This window comes from Aythya ferina (assembly GCF_964211825.1).
Source record: "Aythya ferina genome assembly, chromosome: 7".
Lineage (NCBI taxonomy): Eukaryota > Metazoa > Chordata > Aves > Anseriformes > Anatidae > Aythya > Aythya ferina.
Window position 1 is genome coordinate 4,997,600 of NC_140302.1, and position 22,289 is coordinate 5,019,888.

The following is a 22,289-nucleotide window of genomic DNA, read 5'->3' on the forward strand; positions in this document are numbered from 1 at the left end:
GGAAAAATGGTTTGCAGCAGAATTCAAAGCTGAAGGATTTGGGTAGAGGAATTCAGTCCATCTGATCCGGCAGAGATGTGTGCTGCTATTCCTGTACGTCTTGAAAGGAAGCTGCCACCAGATCCTCTGCTATTTTCTCTTCACAGGGCCCTACTGATGGGCGTGATATTTCAGCCTCCGCGCTAACTCCCGCGCTCCAAGTATGCAGGGACAGTTGCGTGCGTGGCCCCGCACCTTTCCCTGCTGCTGGGGCACGGCAGGAGGCAGCTCCTGCTGACACCCAGCAAACCCCCCAGCACACCAAACCTCTGCAGATGACGGTGGCTTTGCCCAGATCCCTCACGGTGTCTGCGGTGCTGCCTGCTACCTGTGCAGGATGCTGCCTGCTGCGGGCGGGATGGGCTTCTGCAAGGTGGGTGGTGGGCAGCAGCACCCCTAAGGGGGGCTCTTCCATCTCGACCCCTTTAAAATTCTTACTCTCTGCATTGGTAACGTTGGTAAAAACCCCAAACGCATAAATATTTTGAGCCTGAAGAATGTGAACCGCCTTTACAGGCTCATATCCTTCAGGGGGAATGGCAAGGGTGTGTTTACTACTTCTTAATATCGATCTATTAAGCATTTATGGTTTATTCCCTGCTGCTTGTAATCTGCTCCAGGCCTCTCAGATTTGAAGGAGGTAGCAGTGCTCGAGCACAGCTTCCACTTATTTTTACTTTTATGCATACAAAGAAGATAGGGCTGATTTATTGAGGAGAAAGAGGGAGAACATTAAAAAGCATCGTGAGGCAGTTTCAGATGCCTGTGGTAAAATGGGGGGGGGCTCAGCTCCTCCCTCTGTACGCTGAGTTTTTGGGGCTGGAGCACCCAGCTCTCGCCTTGTCTCATCAGGACCTGTCGCAATGGATTCCATTTTTCGGATCCAGCACAAAGCAGGAGCAACTACACTGACGTCAAGCTGGGTTGGGACATATGGGACAAAGCCCAGGGAAGCCTAAAAGTTTTTTGTTTTTTCCATTGACTGTTACAAGTCCCAAGGGAGACGAATTGGGCCCTTTCTCTTAAAACGTGTTGTTTTCTTGGTGCTCTGCTTTGGATGTGCCCCAGCATGATGAGGACGCAGTGTCCTGAAGGAAGAGCACAGCCTTCATGCCTCTGACACGTGAACCAGCTGTGCCAGAGCTCCTTTGGGGTGGAAAACCAGCTTTCCACGCTCCCCTTGCCATGCTGCTAAAAGGAGACAACCCCCTGGTGGCACCTTAAAAAAAAAAATAATAAAATAGAACTGGAAGAAACTCCTCAGATGGCTGAAGATCTGCTGCGAGAGGCACATTTAAGGCAGGTTAACCCCCCTGGCATGAGGATTTACATCAGGCGCTAGGAAAGCAACATCAGTGGGAAGGAAAACCCCTGATGTGAGGAGCTGTGCTGCTCTCAGGCACTGTCTGCTCGTGGCTCAGGAGTTCATGTCCCGTCCCCCCCCCCTTTTTTTGCTTTTGCTTTGCTCTCCCTCCTGCTGGAGCACTGGGACAAACTGCGGGGTGAAGGCAGAGGGCACAAGCAAGGGCTTCACCCTGAGCAGCAGGAGGCACGGTGTCACAGAAGGACATTAGCAGTGCTCCTCATCTCCTGACTTTCCTCTGCGAGCAATTTGCAGGGAAATCAAACCTGACTCGGCTCCATTAGCTGCTAACCTCCTGGCTGCTGGGCCTGTCTTTTGCATTACGATGGAGCAGAGCCTCTTTGCATGCTGCTGTCAGAGTCTGAATGAGCTTTGATAAAAGGCCGAGTGTTAGAGCAAAAGGAAGTTTTAACCAAAAGTTGTTTCCAATTTCCTGAGCTAGCTGTAGCCACTCCGCTTTGCTCCTGGGCTCTGAAGCAATCTGTCTTCTGGGGGAGCCTTGCTTCATTATTTTTGCTTCCCTCAGAGCAGTTGACACTTCGTCTGGGTTTCCCAACCCTCCCAGCATCGATTCATTAGCTTCAAAGGCCGTACAAAGCTGCTGTGGGTTCCCCGGCTGCTTGCACAGGGACATGCGCCTGCCCCGGCACTGTAGGGTTTGGTTTCCTAGACCGAGCCGTGGCTCTGCCTGCCTCTGGGTACGCACGCGGTGTCTGGGCTCCCCTGGGCAGGCCTGCTTGGCCCCAGGCTTTTGGGGTTTCCTGTTCACCCCGTGGTGTGCTCACCCTGCGTATGTCCTGGGTTGCTGGCAGCCTGGGCACGAGCCTGGACCGCAGCTGCCGAAGGTGAGGAGCTGGGGATCCCTTAGAAATGCCTCTGTGGAAGACAGTAGCAGAGGCTGAACAGGACCCCTGTTGAGGAGAAGGGGTGGGAGGAGTGCGGATTTGGGGTGGATGCAAGAGCCTGGCTGGGCAGCAAGGCTGCGGGCTTTCAGCAGTAGCCTCTTGCAAAGTGATTTAATGGGAAACCCAAATGCAGCTCGGTGCTCTGACTTACCAGCCCCACGTGTGCCAAGGCAAGGGCCTCGGTGCGTGGGCAACTAACTGAGCCCGAGCTCAGCTTTTATAAAGGTGGGTTTTCCCCTCAGGAAGGTTGCCGAGGGGAGTTGCACAGGGGAACGGTTTTCTGAGGCAGGTATCTTTCAGCTCTGAGCAATTCCCATCTTCCACTGGCTGCTGTGTGCATCTGTAAGCTAGAAAGATTTGGGGAACGCTGCTGCAGCAGTGGAGGCTTTTCCTTGTCTTATTTGCAGCAACGTCATTTTTCTTCACTTCTCTTGCCCTGAAGGTCCTACCACCCAGGCTCTGTGAGAAATGAGATAACGGCAGAAGTCAGGCCAGCAGAGATGACCATCTCTACAGACTCCCACGGCACTGAGCACGACCTATTAAAAATCAGCTCCAGAGCAGGAGGAGGAAAAAAAGAAAAAAAAAACTACAGCTGAAAAGAAGCAAAACATCTCCCCACCCCAGCTTGGATGTGAAACGCTTCTGTTGGGGGGGAAAAACTCCTCCTTCCACAGAGAAGGGTGCAGAGCCTGCTTGCTCAGGGCCATTCTCCTCTTCTGAACAGCAGGCGAGAGGTTAGTTGAAAACACAAGGGGTGTGGGCAGCTGAACTGTGCGTCCACCAGGTGCTGCCTGATGCTCTCATCCTGCAAAGCCTGGACGGTCTGGGCTTTCCCTCTGTGGGGGGTGAGGGAGAAGGGGTGGTCTCAAACTGCGAGGCCGGGGTTTGCTTCATCTTCCCTTGGAGGCTCTGACCCAGCCTCTGCAGGAGCACTTGGCCTGGCCCAGCCCGGCTCTGCTCAGTTGTTTGGCAGCTCTCTCAGCTCTGGGGGCAGGTTCCCACCGCGGCGCCTGCACGAAGCCGGTTTGGCTTGGACAGGAGGGAGGCAAAACGGAGCTCAGGCGTTTTAGGGGTATGAAAATGTGAAGCCCCGACCGGCTACTGCAAGCTTCGCTTCTTTCTTTCTGCCTTTGCTGCTTGGCAGGGCTAGGAGTTTATATTGTGCGGTGGTCCCTTTTGTCTTGTAGGGACCAAGTGATTGAAAACAGCCATGATATTACTATGCGCGGACAGTACATTTTTTCCATGTATTTTCCTAACCCTTTTCCCAAAGGATCGAATGTGTCTTTATTCTATAACTCCACAATGGGTTAGAGCAGCTCCTCAGGCGGGAATTGTTCTGCTCCGTAGACGACTAGATGCATCCTATAAACAACTGCCCAGTTAAGTAGGTAATGCTCAAGTTTCCTGACTTCACCAGCCAAATATTAGTAGCTGCATATTAGAGGAGCGATGGGGCTGGGCATGCTGGAGGTGAGCCTGGGGTAACAGAAGAGAAAGTGGTGACTGTAAAAAATGCGTGTGTGTGTGTGTATGTAAGCATATGGGTATGGGAATATTCAGGGATACAGGGATATTTCTTCTCAGAAGAAATGCAGGAAAGCTTTGGGTTCAGATCTCTCTTGTACCTTAGTCACTTCTGGAACCTAAGCAAAGCGTGTCCAGTTGAGAGTGTAGTTCCACCCGTAATGCTCGGGTTATGGGTTTAAGTACACACGTCTGCATGCTTTTCCCCCTAGTAACACTGTGTTAGCTCTCTAAATATTGTCTAAATGTGAGCCGTGGTGCCATTAAGACATCATTAAATCAGAGCAGGGCCCCTTGGTCCTTCCCAGCCCCAGGGTGGGAGGTTTCCACACCGCCTGCCCTTTGAGCAAGGGCTGCTCGTGGCAGGTGGGACACTGGTGGGTCCCTGTGCCAGAGGCTGACAGGGAAGGGGATGTTTTTGTGAGCACTATGACTGCTCTTTGCTAGAGCCCTGAGAGCAGTCACAAGCTTTTCTACTCCCCCATCACTGTTTCCCTGAAAACATGAACCCCAGAAACGTCCTGCTCTCGCAAACCTTGTCTACGGAGGGGACACGACTGCACTGGCCGCAGCCCCTCGCAGTACTTCTGAACAGCCTTGTGTGAAGGGATGGTCTGCAGACCCATGTACTTCCACTTGCAAGAGTCTTTTCTTCCCCCTTGTTTTTTTCTCCTCCTCCCTCCCCTCCTTTGCTCTCAGAAAACATCTGTTTCCAGATGTTGTTCTTGAGTCTAATAAACGCAGCGAAAGGCCTTGAGTTAATATATTTACAATAGCTGGAGATGTCGGCTGCTAGTTAATGGCTCGTTCAAGCACATCAAGATCCCCACATTTCCTGAGAGGGGAAAAAAATAGAATAGAAAAAGAGAAGTGGGGTTGCGTTTGTTTTCTCCCTAGTAAATGGCCTGAAAAGGGGAAACTCTACAGGCTGTTTCGGAGATTACTGATGGGACTGAGTGCATGGCCATCTCCGTTCAGTTGGCCTCAACTTCCAGTTAGTGACAGGAAGGGCATGTTTATTTTTTTTAATTATTATTATTATTTTTTTAATTAAAAGCTCTGCTTAAAGTGAAGGAAAGCAAGGAAGGTCTGCTGATATTGCCCACCTTTTCCCAGTCCAAATGAAGACTCACTGTAGGTAACTTGCTGGCTTGAACAACATGCACTGAAGTGTGAGCCCGACCTCACTTGTGCCTGGCTCTCCTGTTTCTGGCCTGTGGCGATATTTCCAGGAGTCAGAGGGTTCTTGCAGTTTTGCAGTGAGACCTCTTGGTACCCTGCTGTGCGCTGTGAGGATTCCCACACGCTGCGTCCCTGCTGCAGAGCAGCACTGGGCAAACTCTCTGGGGCACAGGATGGACAAAGTGCCAGTGCCAGACGGAGAAACCTGGAGGCTCTCATCCCTGTACGTAACTACACCCAGTGTGTTGGCTACCCAATGCCACATGCTAGATATAAAACACTTTTTGTTGCACGGATGCGTTCAGTTGTCTGTCTTGAGAGGTCTATATTTAAATTTGCTCCAGATTTCAGTGCATGTTTGTGCCGGGGTCTGTAACCATCCCCAGAGGACCTGCTGAAAGCGGTGGAACTGTGCAGTTACTGCATCAGCCTCCCGGAGGAGAGAGGGATATAGCCTCAAGCTCGGCGGTCCGGCCTGCTGTGAGAGAGTCACTGGTCAGTGAAATTGCTCTGTTTGGAGCATCTGCTTCTATTTGACCCATGCCAGGCATCACAAAGCTGCAGAAGGGCTGGTGTCAGGCTGGCACCCACCACCCCTGAGGCTGCGGGAGGAGCTGGAGGCTGGGCTGTGTTCAGCCCCAGGACTCCGTGTGCTGGGGCCGGTCCCTGGAGGCCGCTCGTTCAGCGAGCAGTGCTGCACACTCGACGTGCGCGTTTGGCTCAGGCTCGTGGCTAAATTAGTCCATTTGTGTTGGCATGGGATGACAGGGCTCCTCCATGCCTCGTGGATAGAAAAATTACCCTCCTGCACATCTGCAGCCAAGGCTTCTCCGTGAAACCCGGCCGAGTGCAGCTCCCCAGCCTGCAGCGGCTCTGACATACCCTGTAAGTGAACTGATCAGCTGGAGGGGAGCTGGCGGGGAGGCAGGAAAAGGCACTTACAGAGTCATTCAGGCGATGCTCGTGTCTGGACAGCAGGACCTCTACTGCAACTCAGAGTGAAAGAGCAGAGAGCTCTCCCCAGCTGGCTCGGGGAAATGAGACGTAGACACCCGGCAGATTTCCGTTTTCAGCTTAGAGGGTGCGTTTTGCTGGGTTTTTAGTGCTTGGACTGGTATAAATGAAACAGCCTTCGGTGAAGCTACGTATAACCCGGGCTGCTGCTGTCACCAGTAGCTCAGCCCTTAAGTTGTGTACTTCAGTGCTCTCTAGGGTGCCCAGCATCCCATTTATTTCCCCACGTCCATCAGCGTGTTTTATCAGCTTCTCAGCTCTTCCCCTCGCTTCCCACTGTCAGGTTTGGTGAAATTGCTGCTATGCTGGCAGATGGCATCTTAGGTAGCTCCACATTCAAGTTTCTTGCTGGTGCAGCACCAAGCTGGAGAGGCATGGCCTTGATGAATTCTTTTCCTTTGCAGAGAAGTAGGCTGCAAATGTGGGAGAGAGTGAGCAGGGGGTGGCAGATAGGGGAGCTGCACCTCCAGAATAAACAGAGGCTCTGCGGGTTGCATGGCCCTGCCCTGCTCATATGAGAAACTGTTGAAAAGCTGCAGTCGTCAGAGGGGTGTTCTCCACGCGCACCGGAGCAGCAAAGTGAATTTGAGCAGTGAGATGACAAGAAACCTGTGAAAAAGAAAGAAAGAAAGAAAGAAAGGATTTCCTGCCTCTCAGACACTAAGCCCCCATTTCGGGAAGCGAGTGGCTGCAGAAGGAATGAGGCGGTTCAAAGAATTGGGGCTGTGTGCTACTGGCCCCTCGGAGGGTTTGTCTGGTGGAGAAGAAACAGCTCTTGCTTGCTTTAACCTGCTCCCAGAAGGTCTGTTTCTTCCAGCCCTCTGAAACGGAGAGCGGGCGAGAGATGAATATGAGTTTTCTTTGCCAATAATTTCCAGCACAGACTGCACGCAAAATCTTCATTTAAAATGCGTAAATGACAGCGAAGGAGCCACAAGGGAGCCAGATTTTAAGAGACCAGTTTGCTGCCCTTGCTTTTAGCAAGCGTGCACAGCAGTGGGCCCCGCGCTGCTCTGCCGCCGTGTGCGCACGAGATGCGGATCAAAGGACAGACGGACGGACGGGCAGGGGCTCAGCAGAGCCCACATGTCACTCTGGAGGATAAAATATCGTACGTTATGCTCGGAAAAACTGGGGGAGGTGAGCCTCTGGTACTTTGGAAGAACAGAAAGGGGCTTTGTTTCCTGGTCGCGTGGCTTGGGGCTGCCCTACAGCACGTTTCGGGGAGGCTGCTCCCTGCCACGGGGGAGTCTGCCTGGTGCCTCGTGTCTGGTGGGACGTGGGGGAGATGACGGGAAGCTCTGCTTCACTAGAGGGCCTCAGCAGATTAATTCCTCTGAACGCCCTCGGTCCCCCCGGGCTCAGCATGTTGCACGCCCAAATCAAACCCAACCAACAATGTCCCCCCCTCATACCGGGGCTCGCCCGCCTGGGGCATTGCTCCCCTCTGCCCTTTGCTTGTTTTTTGCCCAGTCCTTGGCTCTTGGCTTTGGTTTTTGGCTGTCTCCTTCTAGTTCTCACCCTGCCCAGCTGTTCTTCCCTAATGCTGGGGTCCAAATACCCCACAGCCCCTCGCCTGGGTGCTGCCCGGGGCTCTGCCCACTCGTGCTGTCCCGTTTGTGCTCTGGCTGCGGGGAGGAAAGAAAGACGCGGGCTGGTGCGAGCCCAGCCTCTGCTTTACAATCTCTTTCCTGCCGCTATAAATAACCTCGTTGAGAGCCACTTCAAAGGGAAGGGCTGGCAGCGGAGAGGAGCTTTGGGGACCGAGCGGGACAGGGGCGTCCCATCGCCCGATCCCACCCCGGCGCTTTGCATAAATAAATAAATCATGCGGCGAGGGAGAGGTGGAGAGAGAGGGCGAGCAGAGGAGGTTACTTTGGGAAGCCGCGCGGCTCGCTCATCCTAGCCCGTCGTTTGGAGGGAGTGTGTCATGTTACAGAGGAGCCACGAGCAGCCAGAGCACAGCGTCCACCGAGCAGCTGAGAATTACCTCTCTCTAATGGGGACTTTCATGTGCGAGCTCCTGGCCGGTCTGCGAAGGAACTGAAACTGGCAGCATAGAAAGAAGCAAAAAAAACCATCAGCGACCTAAAAGACTGAAAGACAGAAAAAAAAAAAAAATCCGATCACTTTTTTTTTTTTTTTTTCCTCTCCTAATCTTTGCTGCAGTTGGATCCGTTTTTTCTGCACCTTTTTATTTTTTTTTTGGCACGCGTGTGTGTTTTGGTTTTGTTGTTTTTTATAGTTCTTTTTTTTTTTCTAGACACCCCCATCCACTTTTGTCATAATTGCTGTTATTTGTCATTTGCTGGCACTGGGATCCTCTTGGACAGTCTTTTTTTTTTTCCTATGCCTTCTGGATTGTGCTTCTCGGAGGAGGAGTGAGGCTTTATTTATTCTATTTATTTATTTATTGTTTCTCAGGACAGGGAGGGAATGTTGGAGGAGAAGAGCTGGAAAGGCGTGGGCGAAGCAGCTTTTGACAGGGGGTGCGTGGCTCCCCCCAGGACCGGCGACGGGGAGAGATGCTGCCGCCTGCCTCTCCTGCTGGGCTCGGGGCTGCCCGGCGTCTCCCTGCTCTCTCTGGTGCTCAGCCTCCTGCTTTACTTTCGGACCTCTGATCTGCAGTCCCGGGTGTCCCACTTGGAAGCGGACAGACCCACGCAGCTCCCTGCCTGGCTCTCAGCAGACCAAATGGAGACGGCTATTTTGGGAAGAGTTGACCAACTGCTTGATGAGGTCGGTGTCCTTTCATTTTGCCTGTGCAGTTTGGGGTACTGTAGGTTTTAAGGCGCGTGCGTGCTCGTGCAGTCGCGTTGTGTGTTTCTCCCCCCCTTAAAAAGGTGTTTCGGCACAAGCGATGCTGCTAGGTTGAATTTCCCGTGCCTTCAGGTCCCTCCCACCTCTCAAACCTGCCCGGCGTTTGCTTCCCTCTGCCCCAGCCCACGCTGGCACTTTGCAAAGGGGAAACCTCATCCCTGCTCCCTGCAGGAAGAGAAGAGCCTCCAGCCCTCTCCGGTTGGTTTTTGGTGGCATTGCCTGCTGGAAGGGCTGAGGCTAGAGGCTGAACGTGAGAATTCGGTGCAGGTTTGAGCCCTGGGAGAGGGACAGGCAGGGCACACCACAACCAGCATGACCACGGGAGGAAAGCCCCGGCTGTGCTGAAGCAGGTAGCTGCAAACGTGCCAGTGCTGTGCTGGGCTGGCTTCCCTGCTGTGCCAGCCCTGAGCCTTTTGCTCCTGGCTCACAAATAAGATGTGTTGGTGCTGCCAGGATCGCTTCTGGTGCTGCTGCGGCATCGCCGCAAAGCATATGGCTGTGCTACACCCACTTGGGTCCCATCCAAACCCCACCACAGCCAGTGGGGTCTTCCTCCAAGGCTGAGGACGGGGTAGAGATGCCGCTGAAGAAGTCCAAGTTCAAGCTGCTCGATAAAGAGGGCCAAAAAGCACCAACTTTCACTGCTGATGCCTTTCTCTTCACTGTGCTGATGCTGCTGGGGGCTGCCCAGGTGCCTCTGCCCCAGATGGGATGGGCACCCAGCAGGATCCCTCACCTCACAGGGGCTTTGAGGTGGTTTTGGTGGGTCAGGGACTGCAAGGGCCGTACCCCCGAGAGGAAAGCTTTGAGGGGAGGCAGGACAAGTGTCACGAGCAGCCAGACCGGTGCCACACGGTTGCGTATCACACGGGGTGACGTGCAGCATCCCCCTCCTTGCTGCTGGCACGAGCCTCCCGGGAAGTCAGGGTTTATCCGCCGGGTGATTTGAGACGTGCCGCAGGACCCCTCCCGGGGGCCGGATGGGCCGTGCGTCCTGCTGGCTCCGCTGCCCGCGGCGCCTTTCTGCCTTTTTATAGCCCGGCTTAGCGAGGAAACGGGGCTGTCGCGCTGCCCACGTGCCCGGCAGCACCCCTGCTTTCTGAGCAGCCCTTCTTCAGCCCCCGGGGGCCACCTCAGCTTCACAAGCTTCAAAAATAGCTCGGGGAAAGGCACCTGTGCCCCCCACAACAGGATCTCCTCCCCAGCCTTGCTGCACGCTTTTACCCAGCTCCCAAACCAGCCCCTCCAGGGGCAGTGGCATGGGCCAAGCAGCTCAAGGTGCGGGGCGAGGGCTGCTGGAGGGCAGATGATGGGCTGGCACATTGGGTTTTTACTTAGGAGAGGACAAACCCCCTGCCACCCTCCTTTTTGGTAGGTCTGAAGCAAGGCTGAGTTGGATGGGCGTCTGGATGGGCCGGTGAGGGACAAGAAGAGCGTAGAAAAACAGGGAAGATGAAGGGGAGCAGGGAAAGGGTAAAAGGGGAAAAACCGGGGAAGTGGCAAGCTGGGCTGGGGGAATAGGGGCTGGGGCTAGCATGACTGTCGTGGGTGTGAAAATGGGAGGTTCATTCCCCCCACGCAGACCCTCGCTGCTTCTCGCTGCCACGTTCTCGCAGTTTCCTCATGTTCTGACCTTAATGGGTTTCACAGCTGCCAGCTCCGCGTTATCCATCACAAAACGAAATAGCCAGGCTTGAAAGAAAGCTCGCCTTTGCAAGGAGCTGGTCACGCCGGGTGGGAGGTGATGGGCACAGGAGGGCTCCGAAGCGAGGCCGGGGTCAGCCCTCAAAATTTGGGGAGGTCAGGGCAGGAGAGGGTGAGGGGAGAGGTGGTGCATGAAGGCGCTGGTGGCCCTTGCCTAGGGCACGCTTCAGCTTTTGCTACGGGCAAATTAAATCCTTGTTGCTTCCCATCTCTGTCCCTTCCTCATCTTCTTTGCCCACGAGCTGGATGCGTGTGGGGAAGCAAAGCCTGTGAGGTCTGATAGAGGAGCTCCAAGGGGTTATACTCAAACATGTACTGCTCTGCTCTGAGTGTGTGCGCTGCCCTCCAGACCATGCCACTTCTCTACCTGGGTGTCCTCAGGGGCTGTGGGCACCCGTGGGGACACCATAAGGGCTGCACCGAGGAGTGCAAAATGCCAAAGTCCTGGGAGGTGCCTTTCTGGGCAAGCAGAAATAAAGCAAAACTGGCAGGGAGAGGAGGTTGGTTGGCTTAAAATTAACATTTTATACGAACCAGCCAGTAGGGATGCTTTTTTTGGTCCTTGGAGACCAGTTTTGGAGCATCTGCAGCTGGCTGTGGTGGTGTTTCCATCTCAGTTCAGCAGGGACGAGCGAGGAGGGGGTGGCAGATGCTTTTTCTGAAGCAGCCCGGGCAGCCCTGCTTTGCTTGCTACTGTGAAAACCTCTGCCTGGTGTCAGCAAATACCAGAGGGGAGACTTTTGCCAGGCACAAATTGACTGCCTTCCCCCAAAAATGTCTGTGTGGAGTGGGCAGATCAGGGAGAACTTTGGCTCCACGTAGCGATTCCTCTTCATTTAGGGGGCAACAGAAATTCATACAAAGAGCACAAATAAACTCACTACTGGCATTTGTAGCAGAGTTAGAACTTCCTGAAGAAGAAAATAAGGGCCTTGCCCATGCTGGGTAACATTTGGTAGTGGTTTGCCTGCCAAAAGCTTGGCAGGGTTGAGAGCATGATGGATTTAGTGCTGCTGTAAGGGGGGGAAAAAGAATTTGTGGGTTTGTGGGGGCAGAAGTTGTGTGTGTGTGTTTGTGTAGAACAAAAGCAGGTATCTCATGTAAAGCCTGGGGGATGATCAGCTGCCCTTCTGCACTGTGATGAGTGTGCACAGCCTCTCAGGCCTGTGTCAGAGGTATTCCTCAAGTTTCTAGTGATGCTGAAGAGGCTGAGGGGCTCGGCTGTGAATGAGCAGGGAGTTTTGGTCACCACTGCTGTCCCAGTAGTCTCATCGCCTTGGGACACTCTCCTTTCATAAACAAGCAGAGGAGGAACACCTGAACACTCCCTTTCCCTCCCCACTTAAAAGCTTTTTTCTTCCTTTTCTTCTCCATTTGCTTAAATACCTCGAGAACCGCACCACACAATTCCCTTTCCCAGGCACAAGCAAGTTTACCCGAAGCATCCACTGCCTTGCCCTTTGGGGTGGAAAACACTAAGCTAAACGTGTGGGATTTCTTCTATTTTCCCTTCCTCTTCCTCTGATAGCGCAGTCCCATTTCCTCACAGCTGCCTGCAGTCCTTGAACCTGGATGGGGTTACTTCCCAACTCTTGTGCTCCCTCCAGGAGAGCCTGCTGCTTGCTTTTGCGCTATGCCACGAAGTCCTGAGGCTCCAGGAGCTGGGCCTTTAAGAAAAAACAGCAGAACTGGAGATAAAACAATTAGAGTTAACGAAACCAACAGCCCTTGAAATCCTCCTGATGGGTGTAATAGATTATCTATTTGGGACATGTTTCTTTTAGCTGTTGGAGATAGCGGTGGGAAATGATTTCACCTCCCCGGGTGACTGCAAACAACTGCGTCTGCTAAAGAGCTATTAATCTGCCCCCTTTGAAGCAGTGCCCTCCCTTTCACCTAATCTCAAGTGCCCATGCAAAACAGGCACTTGCAAGGTTTAGGAGGCCACAGGCACGGTCCTTTAATGCCAGAAGAGGTTCTGCTTTCGCTGCTCTGTCCACCCAAGCCAGCCCCGTGCTCTCACTAGTGGGGAGTTAACAAGACCCAGGGGAAAAGCCTGTGCTAGTGGCTTTATTGCCCATTTCCAGCTCGTCCAGGCCCTGCCCTCTTGCAGACAGGGCTTTTCCTTTGCATTTAGCAGTGTGTGATGGCTCCCTGAGCACACCGGGGCGCGCGGTCCCTTTGGAGGAGCTGGTCAGCCACTGGCAAAGGCTCTTTCAGACCCTTTCACATGCGTAGGGGGAAGGTGCAGCTGTTATGTCACTGGAAAACATGACAGGTAAGAGCAAGCAGGCTATGCAGACAGCCTGCTCTTTCATATAGGAAAGGGTTTTGGAATTTCTACGTAGGCAAGAGGGAGACAGTGGCTGCTCTGATGTCTTCCAGGTGAAAAAGCAGACCCGAGCTCTCAGAAAGGAGGTACGCCATTTTTCCAAAGTCCTTTTATTCCTGCTTACAAAGTCAGCCTTGCCGTAAAGCGACTGTTTTTCTGTTGCCTGGAAAAGACTGGTTTCAGAGGAAAGCCTTTTCCTTCTGCTCTTGAGCAAATCCAGCTTCTTATGTTGGACCGAGCGGTATTTTTCACAGTGGTAATGAGGGAAGCAGAAACCTCCAGGAATTCATTTTGCTTCACCATCTCAACCCAAAGTTGACCTGAGGTCTCCAGAAGCCAAAGATTTTTATTTTTTTTTTCTGTTGCTGTCAGTGTTTGTTTGATAGAGTCTGCAGGAAGCTGAAAGCCAGGCGCTCCTAAATTCCTGGCAGGTTTTGCCTCCCACCGAAGAGCAGCCATCCCATGGCAGCACTGCCCTTTGCACTTGCAGGGTTTGTGGAGCTGCTGGGCTCCGGGGAGCCACCTGGATGGCCAGGGGTGGGGAAAATACCCCACACTGAGTGCCTGCTCAATGCATGGTGCTGTGTGCCCAGCCCTGCCCAGCAGCACCCCTCCATCCCTCCCACAGGGCCCTGTTTTCCTTGAGCAGCTTCCACATCCCTGACCTTTGGTGGGGTGGGATCTGCTGCACATTTCCTTGCAGTTTTTTACCCTGTCAGCAATCAACTCTTCCCTTATAAACACAAAAACCGTGCTAAGCCCAGTTCCCAAATACAGGAATGCCACCCAGATGTGGCAGTCTCGAGTTCCAACGTTTTGGTTGGCCCGTGTGTAGATGGGCATGGGAATGTGCATGTCTACATCCCCGTGGGTATCCAAATAAAGGCTCCCCTGTCCTGCTTGTGCCCATGTTTGACCATTAGCACGACGTGTTCAAAGCCAGACAGCGCTGCAGAACGGAGTCATGCCATCAGGGGTGGCAGCTAGATGGGAGCGTGCCCAAATGCCAAGATTCATGCATCTGTGCTTTTAGAGTGGGAGGGCGAACGCAGATAAAATGCTGGATGGGAACTGGCAGCACTCCTGGTGTGAAACCCTCTCCCCACCATGGTATCAAATTAACTCACTATCAAAACATTTCAGTCTCCAATGCGACAAAAAAGCTCTGGACATATTCCATTTTTGGTCAGTTGCAACAACCCCTTTTGATTTTGACTTGCCGTGAGGAAGCCAGCACTTTCAAAGAGAAAAATAGAAGCGTTCCAGCCAGTTCTGCCCTTCCTCGTCCCAGGCAGAAACGTGCCTTTTTTCCTCCATAAAAGAAATGATCCCCAAACCCATGCCTTCCTTTTTGCAGGACGATGCTCATTTACTTGTGAAAATCAAGACAGTGCTTTATGATCCTGAGCACGGGCTTCTTTTGAGCCCAGCATAAGACTGTTTATTTCTAAATGTCAGCCCTGGCTATGAAGCAGATTGGACGATAAGAAGATGCAACTGGAATCGCATGGTTAGCTGGGGAGATGGGTGTTCTCCGTAGCATGGTACCCTCGCGGCTCAGTCTTCTCAAATGAGTTCAAATCATTAACCAAGAGTCATTCACAGGCATTAATGAATAACTTATTTGGATTGATTTGCAATTTCTTCACTAAATTGGTTATTTTAATAATGTTCACGAATGGGTGGTGTGGCTGCTGCCCCCAAAATGTGTTTTGCTCAGGATATGGGTTGATTTTATAGACATTTCCAGAGAGGGAAGATGCCGGGGCCTTGGGTGGCTCTATCACATCTGAGATACATGGATGGGATAGCAGAGAGGGAAGCCAACACACCAGCACCAGTAGAAATACTAATTTATTGAAAATGAGCATTTTGACATGATTCCACCTTGTGGAAGTGCTCAGGAGGTTTGGTTTCATTCTGCACTAGAGTAACATTAAACTTCAAAGCCCCTGATCATTTCATGAAAAGTCATTGCTGTTTTCAGACCACTTTCAGCTGTAATTTTCCAGTGCAGCCCTTCTGTCCCTCCAGGTGTCTCTGTGAGTGAGACACCTGGAGGAGCGTCAGAGGGAAGAGTACCTGCTTTGGTTCTCTTTTTTTGTTTTGTGTTTTTTTGTTTGTTTGTTTGTTTGCTGAGTGGGTCTTCTGAGAAATGCAGCTTTCTCATGAGGACACAGTCCCCACTGATGGCTCTTGATTTTGTAATGCCTGTCAGGAGGACCACATTTGGAGGCCATTACGAAACTCCCTTAGCCTGCTTCCAATCAAACCCTGCGTTTCTAGTTAAAGACTATGAACTTGAATGCCTCTCTGCGTTCCCAAGCTGGTCTGCTCTGTCTTTCCCATCTTTGCTGGGGCATGTCCCCCCAGTCCCACTTTTCCAAGAATTTGACGCTTTGGCTTTCAGCAGTAGTAACGACTCCTTTTTAATGTTTCTTGACAGAAATTAAAGTTTCACTTGCCAAGACATCGAGAAGTTCGAGATGCGCACCAGCGATGCAACTGCCCGGCAGGTAGGGACCCTGGGAGGTGCCTTTGGTCTTCTTTGTCTACTTCTCATTGAAGGCTTTTCCAGTGCCATGTGTTATATGAATGAAAAGTTATACGTGCTCCTGTAACAAGGTGCTTTGAGTGCAGGAAATGAATATGGACAAGTGCATGGCAAGATGGGTGCATACATAAATATTGATTCTGCATATGACACAAACAGCAGGAAAACCAGTCACCTGGGTAGACATCTGGATGGTTAATGAAGGGGGAAGGATGCATCAAGAGGGCAAATGCTCCCGTTGGCTTTAGATATCAGTGCTGAGGTGGGCAGAATGGCTTTTAGGAGATGCATCCTTCTGATTAATGTGAGGAGGGTTTGAGACATGTAGGCTAGGCCGAACACCAAAGCTGGATAGCTAAATTTTGGTGAGCCAAAATGCCTCTGGGGTGAGGAGATTTGAATTCCTTGGTGTTGTACAACTATCTGAGGCATGTTGCAGAATAACAGCCTTCTCTTAGAAGCGGCCATATATCAGGGGGATTGAACGAAGTGGTCACTGAAGGTCCCACTCATATAGCATACGGAAATCTTATGGGATTGCTTAATTGCATTATGTTTTTAATCATGCTAATATCAAAAGGCTCTTTGAGACACGTCTTCTGAAGTGGTTTCAATACAATAAGTGACAAATTGCTATGGAAAAAACATTTGTGAATGGCATTTCATTCCATTACTATGAATCATGCAGCCTTTCTCATTGTCTTCTGATACATTTGACTGTGTAGAAGAAATAGAAAAGCGCTGGCTACCCCTCACATCCAGAGGCACTGGAGTTTTGGAAGAGTTTGAATGTGTATAACCAAACTGAGTAGCTGAAGCTCATCTTGAAAAGAAAGGGGCAGGGAAAGTTGTGTCTGGTTAAGTGCCTAAGCATGGCGTTTCCATTTTCTGTGGTTTCTTTCTTGGTTCTCTTGGTGCTCAACATGAAGCCTTTTGCAGTTTGGCGGTGGGGGTATCAAAGCGTATTTAAGTATGGTCATCTGTTGGACAGCGGTGGAAAAAATGATGAAAGGGGCTGACTTTGCTATGACTAATGTTTTCTCATACTTGATGTGCTTAGGCCTTTGTACAGATGTTGGAGGTACAGCCTCTTTTCAGAATAAAATGGGTTGGTAAGGTGGCTTGTGAAAGCAAGGCAGAAAGCCCTACAGGTTTGTGATAGAAAAGAAGTGAAATCTAGGATCCAGACTTGCAGAACATTGGAAAATGTGTGATTTGATATGTCCAAATCAGGACTGCTGGACTTTCATCTTCGTCCCTTGAACAACAGGGACCATTTGGTTTAAATTTAAAAGACAGCACAAATGAAACGTCTTCTCCACTTCTCCAAAGATAGATCAAAACTAAGTTCAACTGTTTTTAAATTTAACCTTTTCCCTTCAATGGGAACACAAATCATAGCACTACTCCATTTTCAAGTTCCTGCCTAGACTTGACTTATAAATGCCATAAAACCACAGGAATGAATATCCTCCTGGTGTTTCTGAGCCAGTTTGGAGAAGGAAACGTAGAACTTGAATGCAGCACAGGAAGAAGCAGATTCACTGATCTGAGAGGCCATCTGAGTGTGGCCGCCTGCACCACGTGTGTGATAGACGTATAACCCCAGCATTTCAGCTTGAGGTCCTCGTACTTGGTGACAGATACCCACATCCCTTGTGAAGCCATGGCAGTGGTTGGTGCTGGGTTTCTCATAGCCCTTAGTTACCTGCTCATTTCATTAAGCTCATAGCGTTTCTGAAGGACAGCTTTGATTTGGGAGGACGGTAAACGCCCCATAAAGATTCTGGCTTCCTTGTTACCTGTCAAACTTGCCTGTTCTCATCAAATATCCTGGGGCCACGGAAGCTGTTTGTAAAAATCCGCATGCCCCCCTGCCAAATTTTCGCTTGAGGGAAAGGAAGCTGTGGTCCAAAGGTGAAGTTGTGTCAGGTGAAACCTGGGCTGGCTTTGGGCAGCACAGGAACGAAGGCACCTTTGGCCAGCCGTCATCTCATCTCAGGCACTTTGCTGCGGGGTGTTTCCCTGCGGTCTCCGGGCTGATGCAATGCAGGCCACCTGAAACCACTGTTGTGCTGTCTCAGCATGGTCTCTTGTCCAGGCCGAGACCTCGGGAATCCTTTTCCCCCAATGCATTTTTTCCCCCGTGTCCAAAATGCCCCGAGGAGCAGACAATGTGACCCTTGCGGGACGCCGAGGTTTTCAGAAGCACGGAGAAGCGTCAAGATGTCGCAAGACTTGGCGCATGCCTCTTGCTTCTCACCGGCCCGCTCCCCCGCCTGTAAACAAGCACACATCGTGTTCCCCACCGAAAATAAATGTTTATCAGAAATGACATTTCAGTACATCCCTAACTGGGATCCAGGGCCCCGCGTGGAGAAGGGAAAAGGAAGACAAGTTCATCTGCTGACCCGTTCAGTACGGATGTGGAGGTCCTGGGCAAGGTCACCCACTGCCAGAGCTTCAGGACAAGAGGCTCTGTGGGTGTAAAAGCTTTGGAAAAACTGGGAATAGCGGAGCAAGAAGGCTGTGAAGCGTGTGACTGTGCCGTGGCTATCTGAGTGCACACGATAAGGGCTGTAAGAATAACAGGGTCAGGAAAACAGCGCAGCTGTATTTATAGCAAGCGATAAGGAAATATATGTTTCCTTCAGCTGGGAAGCTGGTACTTCAGATCGCTTGGGCCGGGGCTGGGCGTGACTACCTGTGAGTGAGATGTTCCACAGCACCGTGGGTTTTCAAGCTCGGAGGTCACAGTGGGCTTCTCCAGCAGCCTCCAAGTGAGGAGGACATGCCCAGCGACCTTAGCACAACCTGCCCGGGTTCACTAAGGACCCAGTTCCCTTTGTCTGTTGGTATTCCATGGGATTGTCTCCCAGGGGCGTTTCGCTGGGGCTGAGCGGGTGCTGGTGGGACCACGGGCCTGATTTCTAGGAGAGAGCTTCTCCTCGTGGCTTTTGCTGAGATGAGGGAAGAGTTTCTTTTCCGTGTGGGATTTGGGCTCGGCTGCGAGCTGAGAACTACCCGAGTTCTGGAGGAGCCTCTCGTGGCCAACTGACCTCCCTTGGTTTGTGCCGTGTAATAGCAGAACCCTGTGAGGGAAAAGCATTGTATTTCAGGTCGATAGAGTGAAACACTAAGCCTTGCTGCTCTGATCCAGACCCCGTCTGCCTGGACAGTCTCAAGCAGCCCGGGATTACCACCCAAACCCCTTCCCACAGCCTTTCTGGCAGAGGTGGGCTCCCGAGTATTTTATATACTGTGACTTTTTATTAGACCTTTCCCATCTTCCCCTCTTCAGCTCCTATTTTCACTGTCCCCACGTGGTTGTTTTTCACTCTGCTGGCTGTCTGCTCCGGTCTTCGATATCCCTTAAAAAGAAAAAAAGAAAAAGCCTGGCTCCGTTCCCTCTGCCTCCGCACTGCTTGTTTTGGTCTGGTTTCTCCTCGGGCAGGTTGGGAGCCCGCAGGGCTGGAGGCGGTCAGCCGTGCGAGAGGGGAAGTGGCTCGGAGGGATGCCCGATGGCTTTTCCATCCCTCCTAGGGGATTGAAATGCCCCTCTTGGGCATTTCTTCTCTCACAACCCCTCACCCATGTTCCTCCATCTGCCCCAGCCCCTTGGCTGCTCTCTTCAGCTCCGCCTGACCATACAGAAATGAACTAGAAACTAGCAGGCACCGCCACCACCCACAAATATTGCTGCTTTTTCCCTTGGTGTAGGGTGGGCGGTGAGAGCAGCGGTGAGGTGGAGGCCCCGTTCACGCCGTGGGGCTGTGGGTGATGCCTGCTCGATCCGAGCATCCTGCTCAGCCCTGGAGGAGGCCAGCAAGGAACGTCGCGGGGCCGCGGCGGGGCCTTGGCTCCTGCCCAGGACGTGTCACCCAGCGCCGGCAGGGCCAGCTGGCAGCAGGCAGCAGGATTTCCCACGTCCCGACCCCTGCCTGGCCCGGCAGGCGGCCGGCAGAGGGAGGAAACGTCGGGAAGGGCACGACCCAGGATGTGGACAGCCCCCCAGGGCAGCGTGGGCTGAGCCTGGCCCTGCAGCACCCACATTTCTCCCCTGAGATTCCCTTCTCTTCCCCAGACTCCCCTGTGGGCAGATGAGCCAAAAAGGAGAGCGGTGACCGAATACCGCTCAAGCCAGGGTGCACAAGCCAGGGTGCTCCAGCTCTTGCAGGTTCTCATGGCTTTTACGTTTTCTTGCTGTCACTTTTAACTCTGCCTGGTTTTAGCTCACATTAAAGCATTTTAGCTCGCATTTTAGCATACAGACAAACTGGAGTGGAGGGGGCATTTGGCATCCGTGGCACGGGATGGAAAGGTTCTCTCTCGGTTATTGAAATGCCAGGGGACTGCTAGCTGAGCGGGTGGCCCTGGCTCAGAGCCCCGAGGAACGTGAGGCAGGAGTGCCTAATGAAATACCCAGCCCCGTGGCCTGCTGTCGGGAGGTGTTCCAAGCGCTGTGTTTTTGTCTGCCCCATTTTCAGGACGGTAAGTCAGCACGCTTCCCTATGCTGACTACGCAAAGGGTGTTCTGGGCTGCGTCACAACCTTTTTCTGCTTTGGAAGTGCCTGGCCGTGGCTTTTTAACAACCTCTAAACCAAAAAACTAATGAGAGAGGAGCTTTGTGAATTGCCTTTTTCCCTGGATACACCAGCAAAGCCCTTGCAGGCGGGCTGGCTGAAGAGCCCAGCTCCTGCCAAGCGTCCGGAGCGGCACATCGCTGCCTCGGAAGATGCCATTAGCTAGCACGGCATCCCCACGGTGCAGCACATCTGGAAGCAAAGTTGCAGCATAATCATTGCTTAAATGCTTGTGTTCTTTCTCCCCCCGCCTTTTTAAGAATTCTCCCTGGGAATTCTATTATTCCCTGAAATTTAGCTGTGTTCCCCCGTCCACATTTTTCTGGCCCTCTAGAGTATACACACACTTCAGCCTCGAAGGTTGCTCATGCGCCCTGGCCTGCTGGCTGTATTTTGGGTTGGGGTTTGTTTGGTTTAGACATACTGTTGTTTCATTTGTTTTGAAGATGCAAACCACACAATGAATTCCACGGATTCTGCGAGCAGTTATGAATAGATGGGGATGAACGATTCAGAAGAAAACAAACAAACAGTTTGTTTGGTCGGTTAACTCTCTTTCTCCAAACACGTAGGCAGCTGTGCTCTTACACAACTGCCTGGGGCAGATGGAGGAGTCACCCCTCCTTGGCTTTTGTCACCTGGAGGTTGTTACCAGGTCTGCTGCTGAGGGTTGGTAATGGAGCAGGGATGCTCCTTATTCCCCTAAGCATCGACTCATCCGGCTTAGTCTGTGTTTGGGATTTAAGCTGGCTTTATTAAGGCTTATTTAAATGATTTTAGTGAACCTGCTGTTGTTGCCAGGAGGGCTCACACGAGCCGTTAGCACAGCTGTGGGTGCTGCCCGGGCTGCAAAGCAACTGGAAGACAAGAGCACCCTGATGGTGCCGTCACACCGACGGCATTGTCAGTCAAAAGGGAAGGTGCTGAGGCACAAAGGCTCTGTGAGAGGGTGGCTGATTTATTTACCTTTGTCTGTTTTTTTTGTATAATTGCCCTCTTGCCATGTTTGGGCCTACCTCCTTGATGCCCCAGGGCTCCTCTCTCCACCCTCTACATTTTTATTTATTTATTCATTTATTTATTGTTGGAACTGACTGGATGGTGGAAGGGCATTTCCTTGGGCCTGCAGCAGGTCTTTTTTTCTGGAGGCCGAGCTGTCCCTAAGGGTTCAGACAGGCGAATATTCTCATCTCAGTGTGCACAAGTCCTGGTGGCACAAACATTAACTTCAGCGGTGCTTATATGTTACAGCCCAGATACTATAGCCCAGGCCCAGGAAAGCCTTGGCTGTTCGGTTCTGCTGTCCTTTGTCTGAAAAAGGCAATAAGCTCTTCCCCAGACAAGGACATGGCGCAGAGAAAGACGTTGAGGATGAATTGTGCAGGAAGCACTGAGATTTTGGAGGGCAGAAAGGGCGCACAGCGCTGCTGAGGAGCAAGTACCCCCATGGTGGGCTCCAGCCTGACACGGAAGGAAAGCATTTGTGGCCAGGCTGATTCATGACAGGTGATGGTCCCACCGTGACCTTTGCTGTCCCGACCAGAGCACATCCAGTTACCAGGTCTGGAGGGGAATGGCCCCCTGCACGCAGCCCGGGGCCCGACAGGTTGCCTGCAGGGCACCCGCGATGCAGGCGGAGGGCTGCAGCAGCGAGCTTCTGCGTATTTGATGGGTTTGTGTACAGATGTCTGGTGGAAGTGTTTACACCATTGCGTGCCTGCGCTTACAATGTCTATGGTACATATGGGCATAAATCAGCGCCGTGACAAAGCAAGGCAAAGACATCCCAGCTGGCTGGGGAAACCCCAAGAGCACGTTGCGCTGCTACTGTACGCCGAGGGCTTTGATTCAGGGCGAGCGCTCTACCAGGCTGGAGGGATTTTTCCCAGGCCTGGGCTGCGTGCACATGGCCGGGCTGCTTTGCGTCAGCCGCTGACGCACGTCCGGGCCCCACGAGGCGGGTCTCGCGTGTGCTGCCCATCCCGACAGCTTTGTGGCGGCTGGAGGAATGAAGACGAGGCGCGCCGGCCGCCAGGCTCGACAACACAAAGCGTGGGCAGCCTGTGAGGAGCACTGAGGATACTCAGGGAGATGCTGCAGGCAGCAAGCGGCTCGCTCCAAAACCATCCGCGAGGGGATTTTGGCACTCACGTTAGCTGCCGCCGCGTGCCTGAGGGCCATGCGGAGGTACAAAGCGGGCTGCTGGTGGTGGGGATGGCTCTGCTCAGCCTCCCCGTGACTGGGCAGGGAGTGGGGTTTTGC

The 22,289-nt window shown here is 52.4% G+C and overlaps 1 protein-coding gene across 1 annotated transcript in view; it reads left to right on the top strand.

Annotated features, from left to right (window-relative positions):
• Nucleotides 1-7,104: 7,104 nt before the first annotated feature.
• Nucleotides 7,105-22,289, top strand: part of COL13A1 (collagen type XIII alpha 1 chain) — a 93,293-nt gene continuing 78,108 nt past the window's right edge. The window contains exons 1-3 of the mRNA XM_084525064.1: nt 7,105-7,173; nt 8,458-8,772; nt 15,336-15,405. Coding sequence (XP_084381190.1) covers nt 7,120-7,173; nt 8,458-8,772; nt 15,336-15,405 — 439 coding nt within the window. The 5' untranslated portion in view covers nt 7,105-7,119. The remainder of the gene's footprint in view (nt 7,174-8,457; nt 8,773-15,335; nt 15,406-22,289) is intronic.